This window comes from Indicator indicator, chromosome 35 (assembly GCF_027791375.1).
Source record: "Indicator indicator isolate 239-I01 chromosome 35, UM_Iind_1.1, whole genome shotgun sequence".
NCBI classification, from domain to species: Eukaryota; Metazoa; Chordata; class Aves; order Piciformes; family Indicatoridae; genus Indicator; species Indicator indicator.
In genome coordinates, this window is record NC_072044.1 from 878,667 (window position 1) to 901,793 (window position 23,127).

The following is a 23,127-nucleotide window of genomic DNA, read 5'->3' on the forward strand; positions in this document are numbered from 1 at the left end:
TATATATATATATATATATAAGCATATATACACCACGTATACATGTTGTTGCTGTTTAAAACCTTAAGCACAGAAAAGAATAATTGTTCATTCCTAGAAAATCTTTAGAGTATTGCAAAGGAGATCGTGAAACAATTCACAAAACTGACTCCTGGAGAGGACAAAATCTGCCCAAAATAAGAATAAAAAAAGAACATTCCTAAAGCAAGAGTATCATAGGTGGTACCCTTGCATGCACAGCTGAGGTAAGAACTGATGATTCTTTTAAGTGATTTACAGGCACTTTAGGCAGTTGGAGTTACACTGGTCATGACAGGAAGTCACCCAACATCCAGGTTTAAAGTGTCCCCAACATAACGTGTAAGAATATAGGCAGAGGACAGATCAGAACATGACAGAATCTATCCTTTGCTGGTTCAAAGTGCTAATTTCTCTGATTTTAGAAAAAATGGGTGTAACTGGATGAGGCACAAAATTCAGATTAGGGTAAAAAAGGATGAAGAATTTAACAATATTTAGGGAAATCTTGTCTGCAAACATCAGTCATGAAGAAAAAAAGAATTATAACAAAGCTTGAAACTCTATCATAATGAAGACAAAAGAGAAGGCAACAACAGAAACTATAGCAATAAGAAAAATGGGAAACAGTCAATCAGTCAGAAGTGTCAGAAGTGAGAAAAAGTAAAAACCTCACACAGGAAGCTGGAGGTTGACAGAGGTTGACAGTAATGCCAAGAGACAATTCTAGACGAAGACAAGCTGTTGGTGCAAAGTCTTCAGTAAGTAGCTGTGCATTTGACAAGGTAGTGGCTGAACAAGAAACACGCACATGTGAAAGAAAAAGGATTGAAAAATTCTATATGGAATAAATATTTTTAAATCAACATAATCAGCCAGCTTATGTTGATTACAAGAAGTCTTGGAATACTGAGGCAATCTCAAAACATTATGAAAAGTGCTAGTACTATTCCAATATTTAAAAAGAGAACATTGACCCAGATAACTCTCCACCTGACATCTATCCCTGACAGATCAGGTAAGGTAACAGAAAGTTGATACAGGATTTAAGCAATAAAAGAATTAACTGATAAGAATGTCATTAATGCCCATCAAGATGGTGTTACATAAAATAGGTTATGCCACACAAACCTGATTTCATTCTTTGAGGTCATTACAATTTTGGTTGTTAAGGCAACTACACAGATGCAGTGTTGTAAGTTCCATCTATCCAGAGCCCATGTCGTGAAGATTTAGAGTTGTTACACAGAACACAGAACATTAAGGGTTGGAAGGGACCTCGAAAGATCATCTAGTCCAACGCCCCTGCCAGGGCAGGATCACCTAGAGTATGTCACACAGGAACGCACCCAGGTGGGCCTGAAAGTCTCCAGAGAAGGGAGCAGTTATTGTAATCTCTACACTGTATTTATTCACTGCAGCTCTTTTACCCAGCCTCTGATGGCACTGCAGTGCATTACAGAAATATCTGACCAAGTATTAAGAATGAAAATTAACTTATATGGAAGCACAATAAATTAGCCTGGGTGAGACTCATGTGACAACTGCTCATACTCAGGTAGCTCCACACCAGTATGGACACAGAACCTCTCCTTTGCTGGCATCACATTAGCCTGCTTATCTGCCAGAGATGCACTAAACATCACCAGAGTGATATACACAGTCACATCTCTCCTCTAATTTACACAGACTATGAAGCTGGTAAAAGAACTTCTCCTTGATTATCCTTCTGGATGTGACTAGAGAGTTCATTCACTACTGACCTCTCCGAACACTCAAAGGGAATGAGATTCCACTGCCTACTGGGAGCAGCAAGATAAAAGCCTGACAGGACAACAAAATCCAGTGTGGCAATCTGTGACTACCCAAGGCTTCTTTCATAATTTGCCAAACCCCATAGTTAAAAGCCTGATGCTTATGTATTAATTTCTTTTGTTGCCCCCCCTACTGACCAGCAGACTATTCAGTGATAGAAATTTTTTAAGTGCTTTTATAGACATCAGCTTTGTCTATGCAACAGCCATTTACACTGTTAATTATTTATCTTTAACCTTTCTCTTAATTAAAGCAATCCATTCACTGACATCAGTTGTTTTATACTTTCATTACATGAAAGACAGTATGTTGATGTTCTACAACAAGTGTTTTACATGATCTCTGTAAACAGAATCTAGTAACCATTACATTTTTGGGTTTGTAACCCAGGAATCTCTGTAATGGGCTGGAGAAATTCAGTGCATACCAGCTTATATGTAGAAGTAATTTAATAGAGTTCTCTCCCCCTAAGCAATGCCTACCATGGTTGCTATCCATTGTTCCTATAACGAGGAACAATGAAGAAGTTATCTCATGTTATTCCTACTCACCCTTCCCCTGTTCACAGTACAACACAATGAGGACTTCGTGATCTTATGAACTGGTTAGCTTGTAGAGCAGAGTTCATTTCCACTGTGTATAGCACTGTGCATTTTAAAATAAAAACATCAGAGAATTAGAAGCTATGCTGATGAAAACCAGACAAAGCCAATCAGATTTAGTTCTAAAAAGATTTGTATTCTGGTAGGGGAATTATTTCCAACCCCATCCTTTTGCAGAGTTCCACTGATCATCAGAAACGAGTGTTTCTGCTAGGCTTTGCATTTAAACAGAGTGGCTGCTAATTTTTCAGAGCTAATCTGTCTATTGCAAGTCTGTAAGAGCTTGAAATGTAGCTTCCATCTCTTACAGATTCACAGAAAATTTGCTTGCAAACAGATTTCAGGATGAATCCAGGATTTTGAGTTTTCATAAAGTTTCAAGATGTCTCTGTAGGTTTTTTTTTTGTCATCTCTAGGCTCTGAAGGACATTGTTGTGGTTGTTGTGAAAGCAAGAATAATGAGGGAGTAATGCAGAAAAATATATTGCTCTAAAGTATTCTTACACTTACATGGCAGAAGCTGTTAGTCTTTAGGAAGGCTGTCTGGTGATTTACATCTGTGTTCTAATACAGAAAGCAACAACATTTGGTCCCAAACTTTATGTTTCAGATAAACATTTTTAATGACATCTTAGCACTGGTTTTACAATCTTAAAACATGTGTGCATATTTTATTCCTTAGGAAGCTGACGTTGTTTTAAACCAAAGTAATTCTATTGAAAATTCCATTTTAAGTTTCAAAACTGCTTTAACATACTGAAATAGTAGGTACTGAAAAAGTCTGAAAAACAAAAGGACAGCTTAGCAATATTTATAGTGAAGGAAAAAGCAAGATGATTTTAGGTAATAGTGCATGCATTTTAACAACCTCACTACGTGTCATGAAACAGTATTCTTTTGTGAACTACATATTAAGAAAGAGTAAATTTATAATGAAACTGAATTGCTTTAAAACCAGTGTTTCTAAAGCCAGATTTTTTTTCCCTTTTCTATGTAGTTACACTTATTTCAAAATTTTAAAATGTGCTAATGACTCCCCTGACTTTCTACAGCACAGGAGATGAAATGTAGAAACTGCTCTGCAGATGGATGTAGTTGTGTATCTACAGAGTTTACGTGTATATAGGAAATGAATGTAGTATTAAACATGCTGAGTATGACAAAAACTGCAACAATGTAAACTGGCTCTGAAAGAAGAACAATACTGTGGTTGTAATAATGCTATAGTACTAGTCATTTGTAAATTTTAAGTAAAGAGTTTTTCAGCTTCTTTAATTTTTCTTTTCCTGTCCATTTTAGAAACTGCAGTCCATCCAGCCTCACGCATTTTTCTCATGGTTGAAAGTTTCAGTACAGAGCCTGGAGTTTTTACACTTGGTGTAGGTGGCTTCTAAGATGAAAAAACAAAGCCATTCATTAGTTTCTATAACCAATTTATTTAGCTGTTTTGGTATGAAGAAAAGCTAAGGTACCTTTTTTGGTGTTGTGGCATAGAATTGTGAAGCTTGAGGATAATCTTTGTACAATTTTTTAAACGTTTCTTCCTCTGAGACTATGCTCTGAAATTAAAAAATAAAAAGTTACTAAATCATGCTATATTAAAAATATGTATTTTCTTTCCCCCTAGAAATATTAGGCTATGGAGAATAAAAAACAACAAGAAACATTTTTTAAAAGTAAGTTGTTACTATGAAACCTCAACAATTCAATAAAAACAATGTTTAAAATCATGATGAAAGTTAATATATGTTTTTGTACAGTGGTAATCTGTCACCTAGTTACTAAATTATGCACATTTGCATACATTCCAGAAAGAACCAATGAAATAAAAATACACACATAAATATTGTGTTGGATACAGAATCCCAGGTGCTTTTTATGCATTCTTAAATACAGCAACATGCATAAAGAACTGTTAAGTACACTACTGGCTCTGTTTTTTACCAGGAGGTCACTGCGGTCAGAGCTATCTGACTGAGCATCCAGCTGTAGAAGCACTTTTTGCTTTTTCCTCATGCACTGATCTGAATGCAGATTTGTGCTTTCACTTTGCAGTTTATGTATTGGAGGAGTCTTTATAATATAAGTCTAGGAAAGAAAGAGATGGCATTTAAAATTGTGTTTCCAGTTGTAATTACAGCATCCAAACCCAAATTCATAACCCAGTTTACAGACTGAGTATTTAGGTCACTAAAGGTGCTATGGAACAATTATCTTTCCAACCAAAATATGACGTGAACATCCAAAGAAAAAAAATCTTTTCTGTTGCCAAACAAGGAGAATGAACAGGGAGCTGTGGGAGAAGAAGAACAGGAAATATCTTCAGAGAAGTAAGAAACACAGTCACAATATAAAACAATTTACTACTATGAGTTACAAACCTTTAACAAAGGACTCCTCAAGGCATTTTCTTCAGATACTGAAGGAGGCATTTTTTTCTTTCCCATCATGTTGAATTTCATAGGAGTATCATTTGGGGTATTTTTATGTCTTACATTAATAGATTCAGAGTCCAGATCTAAATGAGGTTTAGGAATCTCAGGAAAGTAAGTCTGTACTTTCTAAAATAATAAAAAAGGTTTAAATTAAAAATCTTTCTATGTCTTTTGTGGAATATACATAATTTATCATGAAACTTCAGTTAAATTGCACACATATAAATATTACCAAATTCTAAAATCAATTCATTATTAAGATAAAAATACCTTGTGCTTTTTTTCACTTTCAGGAACCATATTTTGGGGAAGTTCTTTTGCAAGCTTCTCCTAAAAAGAGTTACATCATAGAAAGTAAGCATTTTATTTGAATCCAGTTGCTGAGAATCTTGGTGTAATTACAGAACATAGTCCATGATCACGCTCTGGTACAAAACTTGCACAAATATGCAGCCCAGGTTTAGTCAAATTTAACCACTTCACATCTATCACTATTATAGTGCCTAAGACCAGGCCAAATATGTCACCCATACTCCTATATTTAATAATAAAAAAACAAACAAACAAAAAACCCACCAACCTTCTCTTCAATTTCTGCTTTAAGTTGTTCCTTAAGGGCTGACAGTTCACTTTTCAAACATGACAGCTCAATTTCCTAAAAACAGTTGGATAACAGGGTTAACTGTGCTTAAGCTGGAAAGAAGCAAATAGTCTAAAATGAGACAGTAATTAATAATCATTATAAACAAAACAAAATTCCATTTGTTCAATAGAGCTAACTTAGCCATAAAGTTAGCACGCTAAGAGGTACCTATAATTCATTTCTAGAATGATACAATCTCTATAACAACAGATGATCAAAGAAGCAGTTACCAAATGAAAAAAAAAAAAACAAACACAAAACAGATGTAGCCTTGAGTCACATTTCCTTTTACTTTAAAAAAAAAAATCTAACTGAATAAAAGCTCTATGAAGGAAATTTTCAGTCAAATACTGCAGTTGAAGTAGATGCAGTAGAGATGCTTTTGTGAAAGTCTTGGTTCTCAGAACAATCCTCAAAGTTTCCCAGATAGGAGAGAATAAAAAAAAAAACACAAAAGGGCAACAAAACAGTAATGCAATGCTAGACTTGAACTTTTGTTTCAGTTTCTTCTAAAAAGAGCTGAAGTACTAATGTAAGTACTTATCCAGAACTGTTCAAGAACTTAAAAAGCCTGTAAGAACAGGAAGGTAGAGGGTGGAATCCAACTCTTTCACACAAACTTTGTTATTCAGACAGTGAAGTTAGAACATGACATACTCAGGAAAAGACAGAAAAGCACAGCTACTCCAATTTATTTTTAGAAACATCTTGGGGTTTTAATGCACATAATAAAAGCTGTAAGAAAATAACAGTAAGCAGAAAATAGTGGGTTGATCTTTACTGCTGAGTTGCACTAAAGCAGACACAACTTCTCCCAAGTGTTAAATAGAAAGCAATCTGAAATTTATATTACCCTTTAGGAACAACAACCTTTACTTTAATTATGTATGCCTTACCAATGATCTTTTTGATGATAACTGCTCTTGCTCTTTTATTTTATAAAGTTTCAACTCTGCATCTTTTTCTTCAACCATTTTATCATATTCATGCTGTGTTTAAAACGAAACAAAAATCAACAAACTCAAAACATTTGGCTAAATGCTAAATTACACATTTATTTACTCATATTTTCAAATATGGCTTTTCTTAAGATTCAGAATGCATTATGAACAAACATTGATGCTTTGGCAGAAACTTTATCATGAAGTTTCACTTTGTAATTTGGTTTTGAAAGTTCTTTTCCTTAACATGGTGTCATACATTACAAATAACAGAAACCAGGAAAATCTCTTACCTTGTGTTTTTCCATAAGTGCCACCATTTCAGTTATCTTGTGCTGACATCGGATATCAATTTCTTTTTGTGCAACTGTTGCCTCATCAGCAAGCAACCTCATCTTTTCTACCTGTTAGTAATAAGTTTCATTTAATTCATGAACAATTAACAATACATTCAAAAGTATCTTAATTTCTTTTTAACCCTGGGGGTGCAATGTATATAATCTCATCTAGTGCAGTCTTTCCTTGCTTTTAAGATGCTTTTGAAATCCGACATCTTTTATACATGTTGTTAAAATAAGCAAATAAACCTAAATTAAGAGTAAATCCATTCTTCCATTGCAGAGAAATGTAATTTCAAACCACAAGGCCATTTCAACCACTGTGCCCTAACATTTTCTGATATTATAATTTAAAAAGTGTGGGCACAAAAATACTAATATGGAAAAAAATTATAGTATAACTTACTTACACTGTGTTTATACCATGAATAATATCTTGACAAAAAAATCGTTACCTGGGTTCTTATCTTTAAGGACACATACAAATAATTAAACTTAAGGTTTCAGCATACTGAAGCTTTGCTCATATACACACGAGAAGTTCCATTTATGGTAAGCCTACTATGTAAGAGCAAGAACTTTGGCCAATACAGCTTCATAAAATCAACACAGATCAACCAACATAGATTAAAAAAAAATAAAATTAAAGGCTGCAGGAAAAATTAACAACACTCACCTCTTCCAGAAGTTTATTTTCATTTTCATTTTTCGTTTCAATGTCTTTTAGATAGATGTCAACTGTTTCCTTATGTTGCTTGCTCATATTTTCCATCTCTAGCTGTAATTTACTCACCTTTTGAGAACACAGAATTATAGTCACTATTTGTTCAGGAATAAATATGCCAATGATTTAATTTTTTTAACCCCTTATTTTTGAGCAGAACCACTCCGCTACATTTCAGATACGTAATTGAACTGTTTCCTATTTGAAGTTCAGCTTTATTCATAAAGAGTTGAACTTCAGCCTGCAGCAAGTTTGATAACCCTCTCTAAGTATTTCCTAGCATGCAGCCTGGACCTCCCTTGGTGCAGCTTGAAACAATTTCCTCTAGTCCTGTCGCTTGCCACCAAGAAGAGACTGCCCCCTCCTTGCTACCCTAGGACTTAAAACTGGATTCAATCTTTGTGCTTTACCCTCATCCTGTACATGACATTAATCAAACCTACCTTCCCTTCATAAACACTTGCTTTCTTGCTCTCTGCAGTAATTTTCTTTTTCAGCACCTTATTCTGTTGAAATATAGTAAACCCAACATTGTACTTTTAGTTAATAGGATTATGTAACAATTTAACTGCATCGAGCAGGTCAGAATCTTCAAAATTCCAGCTTTCAGCAAACAACTCTCTCTGTTGTGCACTTTAGGTTCAAGATCAATTCTCCAAGCAAAAGAGTGCTCAACTACTTAGTTTAATAGTGTTACTTCACAACCTTAAGGAAGACTTTTCATGGACAACAAAAGAAAATAATGAAAGAGGGTGCAGAATAGGAAGAAATACCAAGATGCTGCTGACAAAGTGCAGATGTTTTGACATAAGATACAAGTTAGATATTTTTACAGTACAGTCACTAATAATTTGTCCTAATGCACAATTCTTCTCCACTATTGGCAACTGAGATAGGTCATTATTTCAAGTATATGAATGATAGCATGTACTAAATGAAAATAGTAAAAGTTTATTGAAGATATTATTTCTGTAATTGCATTTTTCCCAAGGATAATTTTACAAATCAAGCAATTCCAATTGTGACTCCTTAATTTCCTTAGTAAGGATAAGAAAGGAAATGTAATAAATTACTTAGGTAATTTACATTTTTGTCTGTACATCATACAAAAACCCCATTGAAATTATGCCAGAATACCATAGTTTATGCATTTGTGATTTTAAAAAACTATACATACCTCCTGTTGCAACTCTTCAATGCATTTGGTTTTATTTTCCACCTGTTTCTTTAAATTATTGGACTAAAAGAAATATTTCAAACATTAATAAACTCCTAAAAAATTACTGTGGCATGGACTTAATGTTCTTAAAAAAACATTTGAACAAGTCTGATTCATTTCAATGGGACTTATGCTAATGGGTTACAAAAATCAGAGTTTTAACCATAAAATATTGCTAGAGATTTGCAGTATCACAGCGAATCAGAGGTTGGAAGAGACCTCCAGAGATCATCATGTCCAACCCCCCTGCCAGAGCAGGATCACTTAGGGTAGTCTGCACAGGAATGCATCCAGGTGGGTTTTGAGAGTCTCCAGAGGAGACTCCACAACACCCCTGGGGAGCCTGTTCCAGTGCTCCATCACCCTCACTGTAAAGAAGTTTCTCCTCATGTTGAGGTGAAATCTTCTATGTTCTAGTTTGAATCCATTGTTCCTTGTCTTATCACTGTGAACCACTGAAAAGAGCCTGGCCCCCCCCACTTGACACCCACCCCTCAGATATTTATAGACACTGATCAGATCCCCTCTCAGTCTTCTCTTCTCAAGACTAAATAACCCCAGGGATCTCAGTCTCTCTTCATAGGGGAGATGCTCAAGTCCCCAAATCATCCTTGTGGCTCTCTGTTGGATTCTCTCCAGTATCACCAACATTAATAGCAGTGAACCAGTTCCTCACTGGTTATAGAGTTTAGAAAGAAGAAGAAAAAACTAACTTTGCAATTTAAAAACTGATCTTGAAGATCTCTACAGTCCATGGAAAAAAAGGAATTTTCATACCCTGTTTTCTAGAATCTTCAACTGCTTTTCCTTTCTTAAAATCTCACTTTCAATATTCTTTGCCTGGAATGATAATTGTAAATCTTTGACTTTTACAATAAAAATTTGAAATCCATTATGATGTCAGCAAAACAGGTGTGTTTTGAAAGTACAGAAGAATGTAAAAATATTTGAACATATTTAAACTAAAGCTCTTATTGAAAGGTAATCCAGGCCAATCCATACCCTATCTGTCACTAAGTGGGTAATGAAGGGGCAAAAAAAAAAAAGAAAGAAAAGGGATATCCGTTTGCTTGAAATCTAACAAGTCTGGACTCTTAAATCCTCTGTTTAAAGAGTAAACATGCCAGTGAAGGTCCTTGTCTTTTAAAATAAGAGGGCTCAGCATGTGTAGACATGCTGACTCAATTGGTAGCAGCACTGAAAGGCCTCTGTTGCAGATTACATCCTTACATACAGCTTTGCAGAAAAAAAAAAAGTTTCCATTACATTTTGTCCTACAGATTATACTAGAAATTTTCCTGATAAAGCACACAATGGCATACATTTTCTTCTCTTTCATCCAGTTTACTTTTACTCTCTTCACTTTTCTTTGCCATCTTCTCCTTCAAAGATTCCAGTTCATTTCTAAATGCCAAATTAACAAGCATTAGTAAATTTTTACTTAGTAACTTTAAACTTCACTACTGCTAAATAAACCTATACTTAATTTTCTTAAAAAAGCTGCCAATATTGATGAGAACTGCACAAGCTGTTCAATGAAAAATGTTCCTAAAATGATGTAAAGTGACTGGTATGTTTATGTCTGACCTGGAGAGATCTTCTGTAAGTATTGAAAAATCTTCCCTTATATGAATAAAATATATTGTAATCTATTGTACAATTGTAATAATTGTAATTGTAATATAATGCATCTATGAAACATGGAAGGCTGCCAGTTGGGATGGTGGTGAAGAGACTTCACAGAGTAACATTTAACCAGTTTCACTTTTTCACATTTAATCCCTAACTTTTAACGTCTCATTTCCTTCACACCTAAGATGGTAATGCAGAACAGGATACCTTCTCTGCATGTAATATGAAGCTAATATGTTTAGCTATGCAACCTAAAAATCACAGCAGCAAATGAACACATTTAGACTTAACTGTGAAGGAATCCAATTTGCTTCCTTCGATATTACTATACATAAATATTTGTGTTTACTTGCCTTAGCTGGCCATTTTCTTCTTCCAGATTTTCAACTAACTGTTTTGTATTTTCTTCTTTTTTTCTATTATCCTAAATAAAGACCCATGTAAGTAAAATGCACACAATTCAAAATTACATGTTAAAATTTTTAAAGACTTAAGCAGTGTCTTGATGTGCCTTATTCACAAGGGTAAACTGCACTTTCTTTTTGTTTTAAACACATAAAATACTTCAGATACTCTACAGAACCATGCCATGTTGAAGTTTAATGTATGACTTATTTTCAATTGAATGTTGCCCTTTAAAAACACTTATGTTGACAACTTGCCTCATTACTTTCTTGCAGTTTCTTGAGTTCTGTAGCCATACCACTTTTCTCTTGTGCTATGTGTTCCTTTTCTAATAAAAGCTGATTGATATACACTGTTAATTCTTCATTTTTTAGCCTATTTTAAAAAAAATGGTCAAAATAAGTAAGAACATGTATTCTGAAAGTTCCTTTTAAGATAAACTTATGTGATACAAAATGTTACTTCACACTGAAAAAAGTCCAGGTCTGCATCTACAAATTTAAGCTTTGCACCAAAATTACAGTGATGCAAAAAGGCCACAGAAGAAAAAGGAGAGTCAACTATTATATAAATATAATGGTTGCTGAATATGTTCAATATCTGGCTCAAAGCAGGGCTAACAAAGAATTCACAAACTTTCTCTTCCTGTTAACCCAACCAAGTCACAGAGACATGGCACAATTACATACACATAAATAGAGAAAATGTAATTCACAAATAAAAGTATATACCAGATGTCAGACTGTGTGCATAGGTTCAAAATTTACTTTAAAAAACAATCATAGATCATTTCATTGTATATTAACTTCTATGTAACATCAAAAAAACCACTAATACTATATATTTAGAAATTATCATACGCCTCTTTTTCAAGGTCTGTATTTAGTGTTGTAAGCTGATTTAAGTAATTTTGTTCCTTTTCAGCTGTAGTAGTCAGTTGTACTTTCAAATCATGGATTTCTTGCTGCAGAAAAAAAATAAAGTGTGAATTCAGTGGAGCATTCAGTCATGTCTTACACATTATAGAAGTGCTAATGTGTAACTTAACCATTTATAAAGACATGTTACTATCACCCTTTATTCAGACCTCTCTGATTTGGAGAACATTTTTCATTTCTTTTTCTCTCTCCTGCAAATTTTCTATCGTAGCCTCAAGATCTGCCTTCTTCACAAGAAGTCCTTCAACTTTTCCCTGTTTAAGAACATTAGTGAAAGTCAGCTCAGAAAACTCAATGAGCAGTATATAAGGAACAAACATAGGTGGTACGATGCCAACTTGGTTTCACTTCATCTCATTTTAGCTGATGCAGTTTTATGTGAGACTTGTAAATACAAGATCACAACTAAAATCATCCTTTATTAAAAGAATACTTCATACAGCTTAGGCTTCTGTAACAAAAAGGGGCTTATGTCACCAGTTAAACACGGTTCATAAAGATCAGAGCTAAACGCCTTAGGGAACTTCCCTGTAGGTAACAAAAGAGCACCCAGTATAATAGGAATAGATGGAACAGGGTGTTATGACCTGAAAGACTTTTCTGCAGGCTCTTAAATATTTTCTTTGAAAAGGGGCAATTATCATCACAGTACACAGTGCTTTCTAGATACTAAACACTGCAGTATGGGAGGACACCTCACCATAACTAACACCCACAAACAGCAAAATAATCCCAACAGATCAGTGGAGCAATACCCATGAAACGTTTGAAACTACTTATTAGTCTCTCCATTCTGTCACAGATAATCTTTCCATAAATTCCACTGCCTTTTTGGGTGGTGTCAGAAGCTTTAAACACCAAAACAAGCCTTCATTTTTAGATTATTATAAAGCAAGCTAGCCCTTCAAGGAATTGTTTTTACTGTTGAAAATTAGTTAATGTCTCAGCCTTAAATGCCACATGAGTTTGAGCTAGTTTTCATCACAAAAAAACCCACCCTATTTTTCAAAAAGGTTCAGAAAGAGGAAAAAGTGAATACTTGACATAACTAAAAGTGGAAAATCCTTATGTCCAGAGAAGTGGCATTTGAATAGGTGTGAAAGAAATCTTGACAAGGAAAACCAAAATAAAGCTGAACAAAACAAGAAAAAACAGTGGAAAGAATCAAGTCCTTGAAATAAAACACTCAGATACCTAAAAGCCAGGTAAAAGAGTTTAGTAACAACATTAAGACAGGTCAGACTGTGCTTATATATAGCATTTAAGATACTTGTAAAGCAAGAGAGACTTCATATGAAAAGTAAATGCCATGAGATTAATAAAAAGAACATTTACCAGTGTTTCTGACAGCTCTTCAAGTTGCATTTCTTTGTCACATTTTAGTTTAGTCATCTCTTCTACAGCACATGCAACGTAAAATTAATTGAACAGAAATAATTTTACATATTTAGTAGGCAGTATAAAGCTTTTACCCCTTTGCAGTGCCCAATTTTCAAAACTCATTGGATTAAGTTCAGAAATTGTAGAGAAAAATTATTCCTTCCTGTAGAAATAAATTATTCAGAAAGACATTAGCAAATATGTATCTGAAGAGAAATAATAAATACAAATCAGTCTATTGTGTTTTCCACAATCATGGTTTGAAATAAACTGCAAGGATAGAGTAATCTCCAGGTATTGATGCATTTGCATTTTTCTAGAAAAAACCTGGCCTGCTTAAGATATTCACATGGATATGCTGAAAAAGGAAACCACTTATTGGTAACCTCAAAGCGTTTTCTATCTGCACATGCACATTACTGATGCTTTTCGCACGTACTGGACACCAAACTCATTTTTGCCCTGGAATTCTCACAGGTCACATCTCACTTTGTTCTAGACAAGCATTAGCAGTTGACTTTTGAAGACTTTTGTTTGGATGTCCTTGATACTTACAAAGACACCAAATTACCTATTTCTCATCTATCATATTAGGATTAGAGACACATGCTGCACTGGGAGAACAGTGCTAAAAAGATCTCTTACTCAGGGGGCTAGTGCCTATCTAGACATCACAGGATATCAAAGCAATATTTAAAGCTAACCACCGTCAGTGTGATTCTACATCCAGCATGGGGAGAGTGGTCTGCAGGAAATCTTAATGCACGTGTTCTGTCTCTGCTACAAGACACAGAAGTCATTCCTGGAATCTATTGCCCACCACACTAACACTACCTTCCAGACAGGTCTGCAGTGCTATCAGTCCTAACTGAAAGAGAGCAGAGAAATAAAAATGACTTCCAGGAGGATCCATGTATGTACAGTCTTAAAACTGGAAGTCTGCATAGTAATGTCATGCAACTGTTGCCAGCTACAATGACTACCAGAGAAACGGGAGTCAGAGGAGTGAAAATAAATGTAAGCACTCCTGACAGTTACAGGGTACTGTAAAATCATTCCTCTGAGCCAATGGGACAGTCCATTTCCAGAAAATAGCAAAAAACATTTTTAACACTTAGCACTTGCTTTCTTTATACAAATCTTACCCAGTTCAGCAGACTTATTTCTGAGCTCCATGGCAAGTAGCTTTGCCTCATCTTCAGACTTCTTCAATCTAAGAAAATGGTAATTAAAAAAAAAAAGATTAGTACAAAGCATTGTATTTTACTTTTACAGCTTTGGAACAGCAGACATAAAAGTAATGCATATATATATATGGTGCTTTTTTAATGCAAAATTAAGAAAGACACAAAATCAAACATCATAACCACCTTCAAGTGCAAAAATTCAAATAACCAGACAGGTGAAGGACTTTTTAAAAAAGTTATTAGTGATTACAAAAAAAACCCCAAGTAATTATACCAGACTAGATATGAGATTTATGTTTTATTCCCAGAAGCTCAGTGATATAGTATTTTACCTGTAAGATCATTTTTTAAATTTAAACTGTGAAATGTACCTATTTTGCTCTTCCTGCAGCAAGCTTTTCAAATTGGAAATGGAAGTCTCAAACTCCTTTATCATGGATGCATGCATAGCCTTAGTTTTTTCACATTCTTCCACCTGTGCTTCTTTTTCTCTGGTGACCTGAATTAATGCTTGCATTGCAGACTGCAGTTCGGTTTCTAAGCTCTTTTGAGTAACCTTCAAAAATTATATGATTTCTAAGCATGTTTTGCAATAAACAGCTACAGTTATTTCACATCTAAAGTATGAGTAATTACTTATGCAACCACTCATCTAATCTGTTTATACTGGAAAACTGTAAGCCAGATATACCTCTTTTTTTTGCAATGAAACTTTGGCCTCTTCTAGTTTTTCCCTCAAGAGTTCTTGACTGATCTGGGATTCCTTTAGCATTTCTCCTTCGTATCCTAAGAAAAAAAGATACATGCTAATATTAAAAAAAAAACCATAATATTTGCTAAAGAATGCTTGCATTTTCATTTTACAGATAAATGCATTCCTTCAACTTAACCAAGTTACATAATGCACCTGACTATGATTTTGCAAAACTCAAGCAATATCTTTTCCCACTTCAGTCTTCAAGAGCTCTCACTACTTGACTCACCCTTAAAAAAGAGCCCTTCAAAAACAGTTATGCTTCCAAACACCATCAATCATTTGCCTATTTGCAAATAATACTTGGTTTGGGGGGTTATGTGGCAAAGATGTCAAAAGATGTCTTGCTGAATACAGAACAAGGATACTGTTTTTCGACAGCTGAAAAAATATTAAGACTCTGAAGACCCTTCCCTAACTTGACTTGGAACAGATCGATCCAGTAACCAGGAAACACACTTTTATCTATTATCATGCTGTGTTTACTATACAAGTCCAACAGAAACTCAAAACTGTCCAGAACAGGGGTAGGGTCCTGATAAAACTTACTTCTATTACAGGAAAGGAATGATACCTTTAATATAATATAGCATATGTTCGCACTAGAGTTTATTGAAAAATTCCTTACAATGAAGCTGCCATGTCAAAACAAAACCACAGTGTAGCCTGAGCCTGAAGAGAAAGCCTTTGTTATGAAATAAGGACCTAGATTTCATATATAGGGAGATTATGCCACCAATCCTGATTCCGTATCAGCAGCTTCTCTTCCAAATAAAATTTGGCCTGCAAGGCCTCAAAATTCTGCTGCTGCCTAGTAACAGGTTAAAATTATAATGATCCTGTTTCCTATACTTCTACAAACAATGACATTTTAACATAACACAGAGAACTCTTACTTTTTTCTTCTACTAAATCAGCAATCTTATTTTTTGATTCCTGCAGCTGAGTCTTGATGGCTCTTATTATATGATCTTTTTCATCACTCTGTACAGTAAGAACTGAAATCTAACAAAATTAAAATAGTATTATAATGAAGTCTAGGAAAAAGGACAGGGTCTGTTATATTTGCATACCATGTGTGATTAGCATAGAAACTGTTGTCATTCAAGTTAAATAATGTGATTGGTTTTAGCCAAATATTAATGATGTCACATGATAATGGATGAAGAAACTCTTCAGTTCAAAATGAATTCCAAGAGATGAAAGGAACATCATTAAAGTTAGCACAATCTGAATCAAATGAAGCTCCAGATGTTTTTTTTTTTCTCCTTTTTATGGATGTCCAAGAAACATTCCTTGCCCGGCTACAACATCATTTTCATTCCCAGCAAATCCTCCAAACACTGACCTTGCCATATACAGACAAGACACAGACCCTGAGAGTCCTGCTTTACAAACTAAAAACTCTTCTCACAAATTATTTCTTCAACTTAATCATTCTTCTATTATGGGTATCTCATCACTACTACAAAAATTCTCAGATTCCTAAACTCTCTACCAGCCTGTGGCCTGAGGTACATTATAAACCTTCTTCCTAGATATGAACTACATTTTTCTTCACTAGGAGGAGTGATGAGTGCTCTGCTAATTGTGTGCTTCTGCACAAACCACTTTATAAAGGTAAGTGTATGTATAAAGAACAGTGTTCAGTGTTTACATGATTCTTTTCAATCCTGTCACTAAGATGCTTATTATGATACAGCAGCCTAATGCAGATTTAATTCCAAATAACACAGAAGAACAAATAACACTATCCGAAGGTCAGTATTTATTTCCATCCCTCCAAAATCCAAGTATTTTACAACCAACCAATCACTTTCAAAATATTAAAGAAACTGTAAGATCTTGTTTACCTTCTTCTCTTTCATACTGATTTCCAGTTTGCATTCTTTTTCAAACTTCTCCACTTTTTCTGCTTCTTCTTTTACTTTTGAGATACAGTAACATCCATAATTAACATATTAGCTTAAAATGTCCTTCAAGTTAAATACAATTTCCAATTTAAAATTGCTTAGAATTGTAGAGCTGTACAATTTGTTTCCTAAACAGTAATTGCTGAGGTCATGTTTAGAGAAAAATAATTTTTGTATCAGCTTTCTAAAGAACCAGTCCATTATTCCATATACTAATTTCTTATTAAAAATATTAAGTAACAAATGTATATACAGCATAAATTAAGTACTTAGTTTTCTGTAGCTATACATTACTGTATTAACATTTAAATAAACCAATTACAAAAAAAGTAGTGATCTCTAGACTGTACCTCACACACAAACTTTAGATTTTGAGTGACTATTTGAAAAATAAAGTCCCAAATCTGAGCCAGTGGAAAAACAACAAAAGGGCACTGGCACTTAAAGCAGGCCACAAGAGTAACAGGGGGTCCAGATTGTCACAAGGTGAACTGTTCACCATTTCAGCACTTCTCTTTTTACTGGCCTGAGACTGTATGCAATGAAATCTATGAAGTACAAAATTGTTAAGCCTGCAGCATAAAAAGAAACAGAATTCTCACGTTTAAAAGACATTTCCAATCTGTTATTCTCTGCTTGCACACGAAGCTCTTCAAATGCCATTATCATTCTCTAAAAGTAAAATTCAGTATAAAGTTCATATAATAGTTAAGTACTTCCAGTAATGAAGAGCTATGGTTATGGTTTATAAACAAACAGTATTACAAGCTCATCCATATTTGTAGGAGAATTCAGAGCACATATTTTGAGTTAACAATGTTAGAATATTCAAAGTTGGAAGTTCAAGAATTTCTGTACTCAGGATCCAAACAATTTCAAGGATGAAATATTTTGACTGGTCCATGTTTGCAGATCCCTAACACAAGAGATGAGTCGCTGTGCTTTTCTTAACTGCTACAATGTGCAATCAGTATTTAACCATTATACTCTGCTTAACAAGTTCATCACTCCTAAACAATGCCTCACATTTCTCTGTTATAAATATAGATCTGATATAAACAAGATCTGATCTTCCACACCAGAATATTTAATAACAAAAATGGGATGAATTAATTTATTTGGCAAGACTGCACATCCACAGATTAAAAAAGCAAAGATTCTCTTTAAGAAGTATTCACAGCTTATGTTACTTATTTCACAAAAAATCACCCATTTCTGTAATGAATCTTCTTGTTCTGTCACACTTAGAACTGAAATGATTTTTTTCACTCACCTTTATTTTATATTGCACTTTGCATTCAATATGATTATCCAATAGAATAACCCTAATATACCCCAAACCTGACTGAACACAGCCCTACATAACCTGCTACAGCTTACACTGCTTTTAGCAGGGGAAGTTCTCCAGATGTTCTCCAGAGGGTGCTTCCAACTGGGGTAATTTTGGGTCATCACCAAGTAGGTGAAATAAGGGCACAAAAGGAAACCAGTTATAGTAGTCATGAACACTAAGCAGATCACACAGATCATATGGATCTATGTCCCAAACACTGTTTGCATTTTATCCAACACACATTCTCTATACAACCAAAAATGATTCTTGAAAAGGGACAGAAGACTTACTTCCTGCATCACAGAGCAGTACTAATCACTTTATCAGAGATTGTTCTTCACACAAATGTCAACATAGGCATGTAACTCTGAGACTTTTCACAAGCTACATCACTTACCTCAACATTGTTATTAAGTTCCACATAGAGTCGTCTTGTTTCTTCTCTTTCATGTTCATCTGTCAAGTAAAAATGTACCATAAAGTTTTCCTCTTGAAAAATAATGTAAGCTGTCCAAGCCATTATGCTTACACAGCACAGAGAAGGATAAAAATAAACTGACACTTCTGAATATTCCAGGATCAAGTTAGTGAAATTTTAAGATTATAGTAACAATTCTGAATTTCATATAGAAAAAAATCCCAAGTCAAGAATGTATTTTAAAACCTCAAGAATTTAACTTTTGGTAAGTTGTCCAGCTGTCCTGACTTAGTCAATGAAGAACATCTGTTACTCAGTGTCTTTGGTTTGGACCTTTTTTCCCCACAAATCTGTGACTGCTCCAAACAGGATAACACCAACTCTGGCAATTTGTTCAAACAAGCTGGAAAAAGTAACTACAGTAGCTTCTACTGCCTAAACACCACCAAGGCCTCATATGCCTTAACACATTCAAGGCATGTGGATGGGACAGACAAGACTTGAGGAGACCCACACTTCTCTGGAGTGTCTGCTAGGGGCTGATCAGGGTATCTTATGCTGCCTTCAACCTGTATCAGTGCTTAGATACATAAATAGCTCCTGGGCTTGTAAACTTTTAGCAATCAACCAGGCTAAATCCAGAGGTTTTCTAAAGTGAATGTTATAAAACACACTTGTATTACATCTAAAGCTTCACTTCTACTTTTGTTCTGATGGAGACCCACATACACCACAGCTCAACTAGAGATTTGGAACACAAAGGCAGCTTTTTTCCTTCATGAATTTAGAAAAAGATGTAAGTACATTTACTTTCAGAAAGTAAAATGTAAACAGCATTTACATTTGGTGGACTTCTCTGTGAAGTGTGTACAGGTTTCCTTGAGCAGATTACACAGATGCCTGGAAGCACTATTTCTAGAGGGAGAAAGACAACACATAATAAAATGACACAGGAGTGAATTAATGATACTTTGCATACCTAAGTAGTAACTATGTAAATATTCTGATTTAACAATTTAACAAAAATTAATGATTATAACAAAAATTTATTTTACCATATTACTTACTCTTTTAAGAGATCTTTATTTTCACCTATCTCATCTTCCAGTTTTAAACTTAGTTTTTCATTTTCAAACTGATTTCACAGGGAACAAATGCAAAAAAACATTGTTATTGAAAAATATATTAGAAAAACACTCTATCAAATCTCACATGATAATTTTCTGCATAAGAGAGAAATACATTTTATCTGATACTACATACTCAGCCATCTCTTCTTGCAGTTTGCATGAAAGACATCATAATAAACAGTATTTTACCAGCAACCCACATTTACAGCTACATAATTCATAGATACTATCACGTGCTGTAGATGTGTAGCCCAAAATAACCATTTTCTCAAGTCAAAAGTCAAACAATGAAAGATGACTGAGGTTACCAAAGCCAACGCAAACAAACAACAACAAAAAACCCAATACATTGTTTAAAATCTGTATTTCTGTCACAAAGCTGCCCATCCGTGATAAGAAACAGCACAGTGCACTGCTTCCTGTATGTGCTGAACACAAATATGTTTGCCCATGCTTTACATACCAGGAGGATGAAATGAATACCCACCACGGTATGATGCCTGTGCAAATAATACAAAGATGCAATGTGCGTCATTAAAAACATATTTAAACCAAAATGTTACGTTTTCCTTCAGTAACAGTAGTCACAGGTCACTAGAATCTAACTAAATGGCTTCTTTGAAGTCATCATATTGAAAATTTCTTCAACCTCTGCAACATTCCTTATTTAATATTTAATTGCATGAATAACAGTCTCATACTAAATCAGGAAGAACTTTCTCTTTACTTTACATATTCAGTATATATTGTAGAATACTGGCCTGCAACTCTTGAATGGCTTTACGCTGTGCTTCAATAATCTTTCTATTTTCTTGTAGTTTTCTTTCTTTCTGCTTTAATTCTGATTCTACAGTTAGTTTCCACCGCTTGATCTTCTCAGCCTCTTTGTAGAGTTTTGAATACAATTCATTCATTGATTCTACAGTCTATTGAAAAAAGGTTCCACAACTTCATCTCAAATGATATTTAATTAGTAACTCTTTAGATACATATTTCTCTCTTAGAAATAACACAAGTGTAAATTTGTTTCCACAAATGATGACATAAGCTTATATAAAATCAGGAACCAAAGTTTAAGTCTTTGTGCATCCACTGTGTATGTATCAACAGACATTGTAGAACAAGTAAGACACAAACACAAGTGAAAAATGCCCCACTGACATCACTGAATAGTTTTCAAGATATAGATAACTGCACTCCAATATAAGTTGATAAAAATTTTGCTGCAACTATCAGTAGAGCCAAGCTTCCCTCTGTTAGGTTCTTTATACCATTTCCCTCCTCTTATTCTGACACTGCCGAGGTAACTAAAAGCAGCTTTAGAGATCTTGTTGAAGACTACCCACCATGTGTTTTTCACTTAACTCCTATACAAAGCAGGAAGTAAAAACCAACCCTGAGCTCTTAGAACATCTTTAAAGGGCTGTACGGGCAGCAGCACTTGTTCAGTGGTTTAGACAGGTAGGAGTAGCACAGTAATTGCAGGGCAGCTCTGCCCCAATGTATCTACTGAATAGTGCTTTAAGCACTGCTTTGGGAACAAAAGACAGAAGAAATTAGATAAGCAGTCTATACTTAGCTGACCTCTTCATCTGCCTCAGAGCAAAGTTTTCCTTGCTGTGAAATCACATCTGAAAGATGAGGAGATTTTGATTAATGTATTTCTAAAAACACTAAGTGAACTGTATTTAACAGTTACAGCTATGAAACTGTTAAACTAGTCATGAAAAATGTCAAGAACATGAAAAATTTTAAGAAACGTGTAAGGTAAATGCTTATTTTAGCCTTACCTGAATCAGTGATTTCACCATGGTTCGGTGTACTCATTATTACAAATGGCAAATTAAAATCATCATCTGGGCACTTGTTAAAACCCTGCACAAATTTAAAAGTTAGTTTCTTGGGGGTAGATCTGTAAAGAAGGATTATAAAACCCAGGGGAAGAAAAGTACAGCTAATGTGAAAATAGGATTTTAAATTAATAAACTAACTACCTATAATTTTCAAAGCCCAAGGTATTGGTAATGGCTTTGGAACTCTCTTGCTTTTTACTTCACACAGACCTTTTTAAACTGTTGGGGGTTTGTAGTTTGCTTTATAGACATTAATGTGATCAAAGTGGGAGCTTCCATTGACAAGACCTTATGTACTATTGCATACCTGTACACAGTTTCATGGTCAAGAATTTATTAAGCAAATTATTTTTCAAGTCCAATACTTGATATTTATTTTTTGCCTTATTCCCAAGAGTAGTTCTAAAATGTATCAGATTATGTTTTAGCATAAAAATTTCATTTTACAAGGTGTTTTAAAAGTCACAGAAATGTTGTAAATAGTGTCACTCATTTCCCATCAGACTACCACGATTTAAATATATTTCATAAGCAGCCTCAACGTGAAAACCTATCTTGTTCAATTCACACAACTCACAGCGTAGCACAGCACAATTTCACTGCACACTTCATCTGGAAGGACCGATAAATCAAAGCCAGTAAGTGGATCCCAGCGGTGTACTTCCCATTTACTGTTCTGAATTACCCACGTTAAAGCACCTTTATCATCGGTGGTGCACAGTTAAAACACACAGCAGGAGCTCGAGATTATTCTCTTCCGTTTTGATAGGAAAAAAAAGTAAAAGTCTATAAAAATACAAGTTCAGAGGTTCCCCCAAGCACAAATCTTAACAGTTTGCAGAAAAAAAGGAGCCCAGGGGTACACACTTTCACGCACACTGTGCGTGTACCTCCCAGGACAAGGTCGGGACTTTGCGGGCTACCCAGGGTACACACTTTCACGCACACTGTGCGTGTGCCTCCCAGGACAAGGTCGGGACTTTGCGGGCTACCCAGGGTACACACTTTCACGCACACTGTGCGTGTGCCTCCCAGGACAAGGTCGGGACTTTGTGGGCTACCCAGGGTACACACTTTCACGCACACTGTGCGTGTGCCTCCCAGGACGGAAGGTCGGGACTTCGCGGGCTACCCAGGAGGATCGCTCCCCGTTGTGTCTCCGGAGAACGGCCCCGAAGCTCTCTAACCACTCTCCCCCGCCGCCTCCAGAGCAACGCCACGCGAGGCAGGAAGCTGCACCGTTTACCTGACGCAGCCCCGTTGCCCGGGTGTTCGTCTGGGGTTTGACTGCAGACACCTGCCCACCGCTTAGGCGCGGCGGCACGAACAGTTTAAACGGCTTTTCTTTCTCCATGGCCTCGGAGAAAAGGATCTCAAAACCAGCGCCTCATGACGGGCACACTCACGCGCGGCACTCGCCGGCTGCTGAGGGAAGACAAAAAGGCGGGA

At 35.3% G+C, this 23,127-nt stretch overlaps 1 protein-coding gene across 1 annotated transcript; it reads right to left on the reverse strand.

Moving 5' to 3' along the window:
* Positions 1 to 3,681: 3,681 nt before the first annotated feature.
* Positions 3,682 to 23,032, reverse strand: SYCP1 (synaptonemal complex protein 1). The gene is made up of 31 exons (XM_054395878.1): positions 22,925 to 23,032; positions 21,616 to 21,700; positions 21,410 to 21,456; positions 20,587 to 20,751; positions 19,763 to 19,830; positions 19,537 to 19,610; positions 18,675 to 18,733; positions 17,547 to 17,616; positions 16,885 to 16,958; positions 15,928 to 16,036; positions 14,969 to 15,063; positions 14,649 to 14,833; positions 14,236 to 14,303; positions 13,046 to 13,107; positions 11,860 to 11,964; positions 11,633 to 11,736; positions 11,030 to 11,147; positions 10,721 to 10,791; positions 10,058 to 10,139; positions 9,513 to 9,575; positions 8,694 to 8,756; positions 7,960 to 8,022; positions 7,469 to 7,585; positions 6,748 to 6,858; positions 6,410 to 6,502; positions 5,451 to 5,525; positions 5,141 to 5,200; positions 4,817 to 4,996; positions 4,380 to 4,523; positions 3,908 to 3,994; positions 3,682 to 3,825 (listed from the first exon to the last, which is right to left on the reverse strand). The coding sequence occupies exons 1-31, from the start codon at positions 23,030 to 23,032 to the stop codon at positions 3,682 to 3,684; spliced, it is 2,949 nt and encodes a 982-aa protein (XP_054251853.1).
* Positions 23,033 to 23,127: the final 95 nt, after the last annotated feature.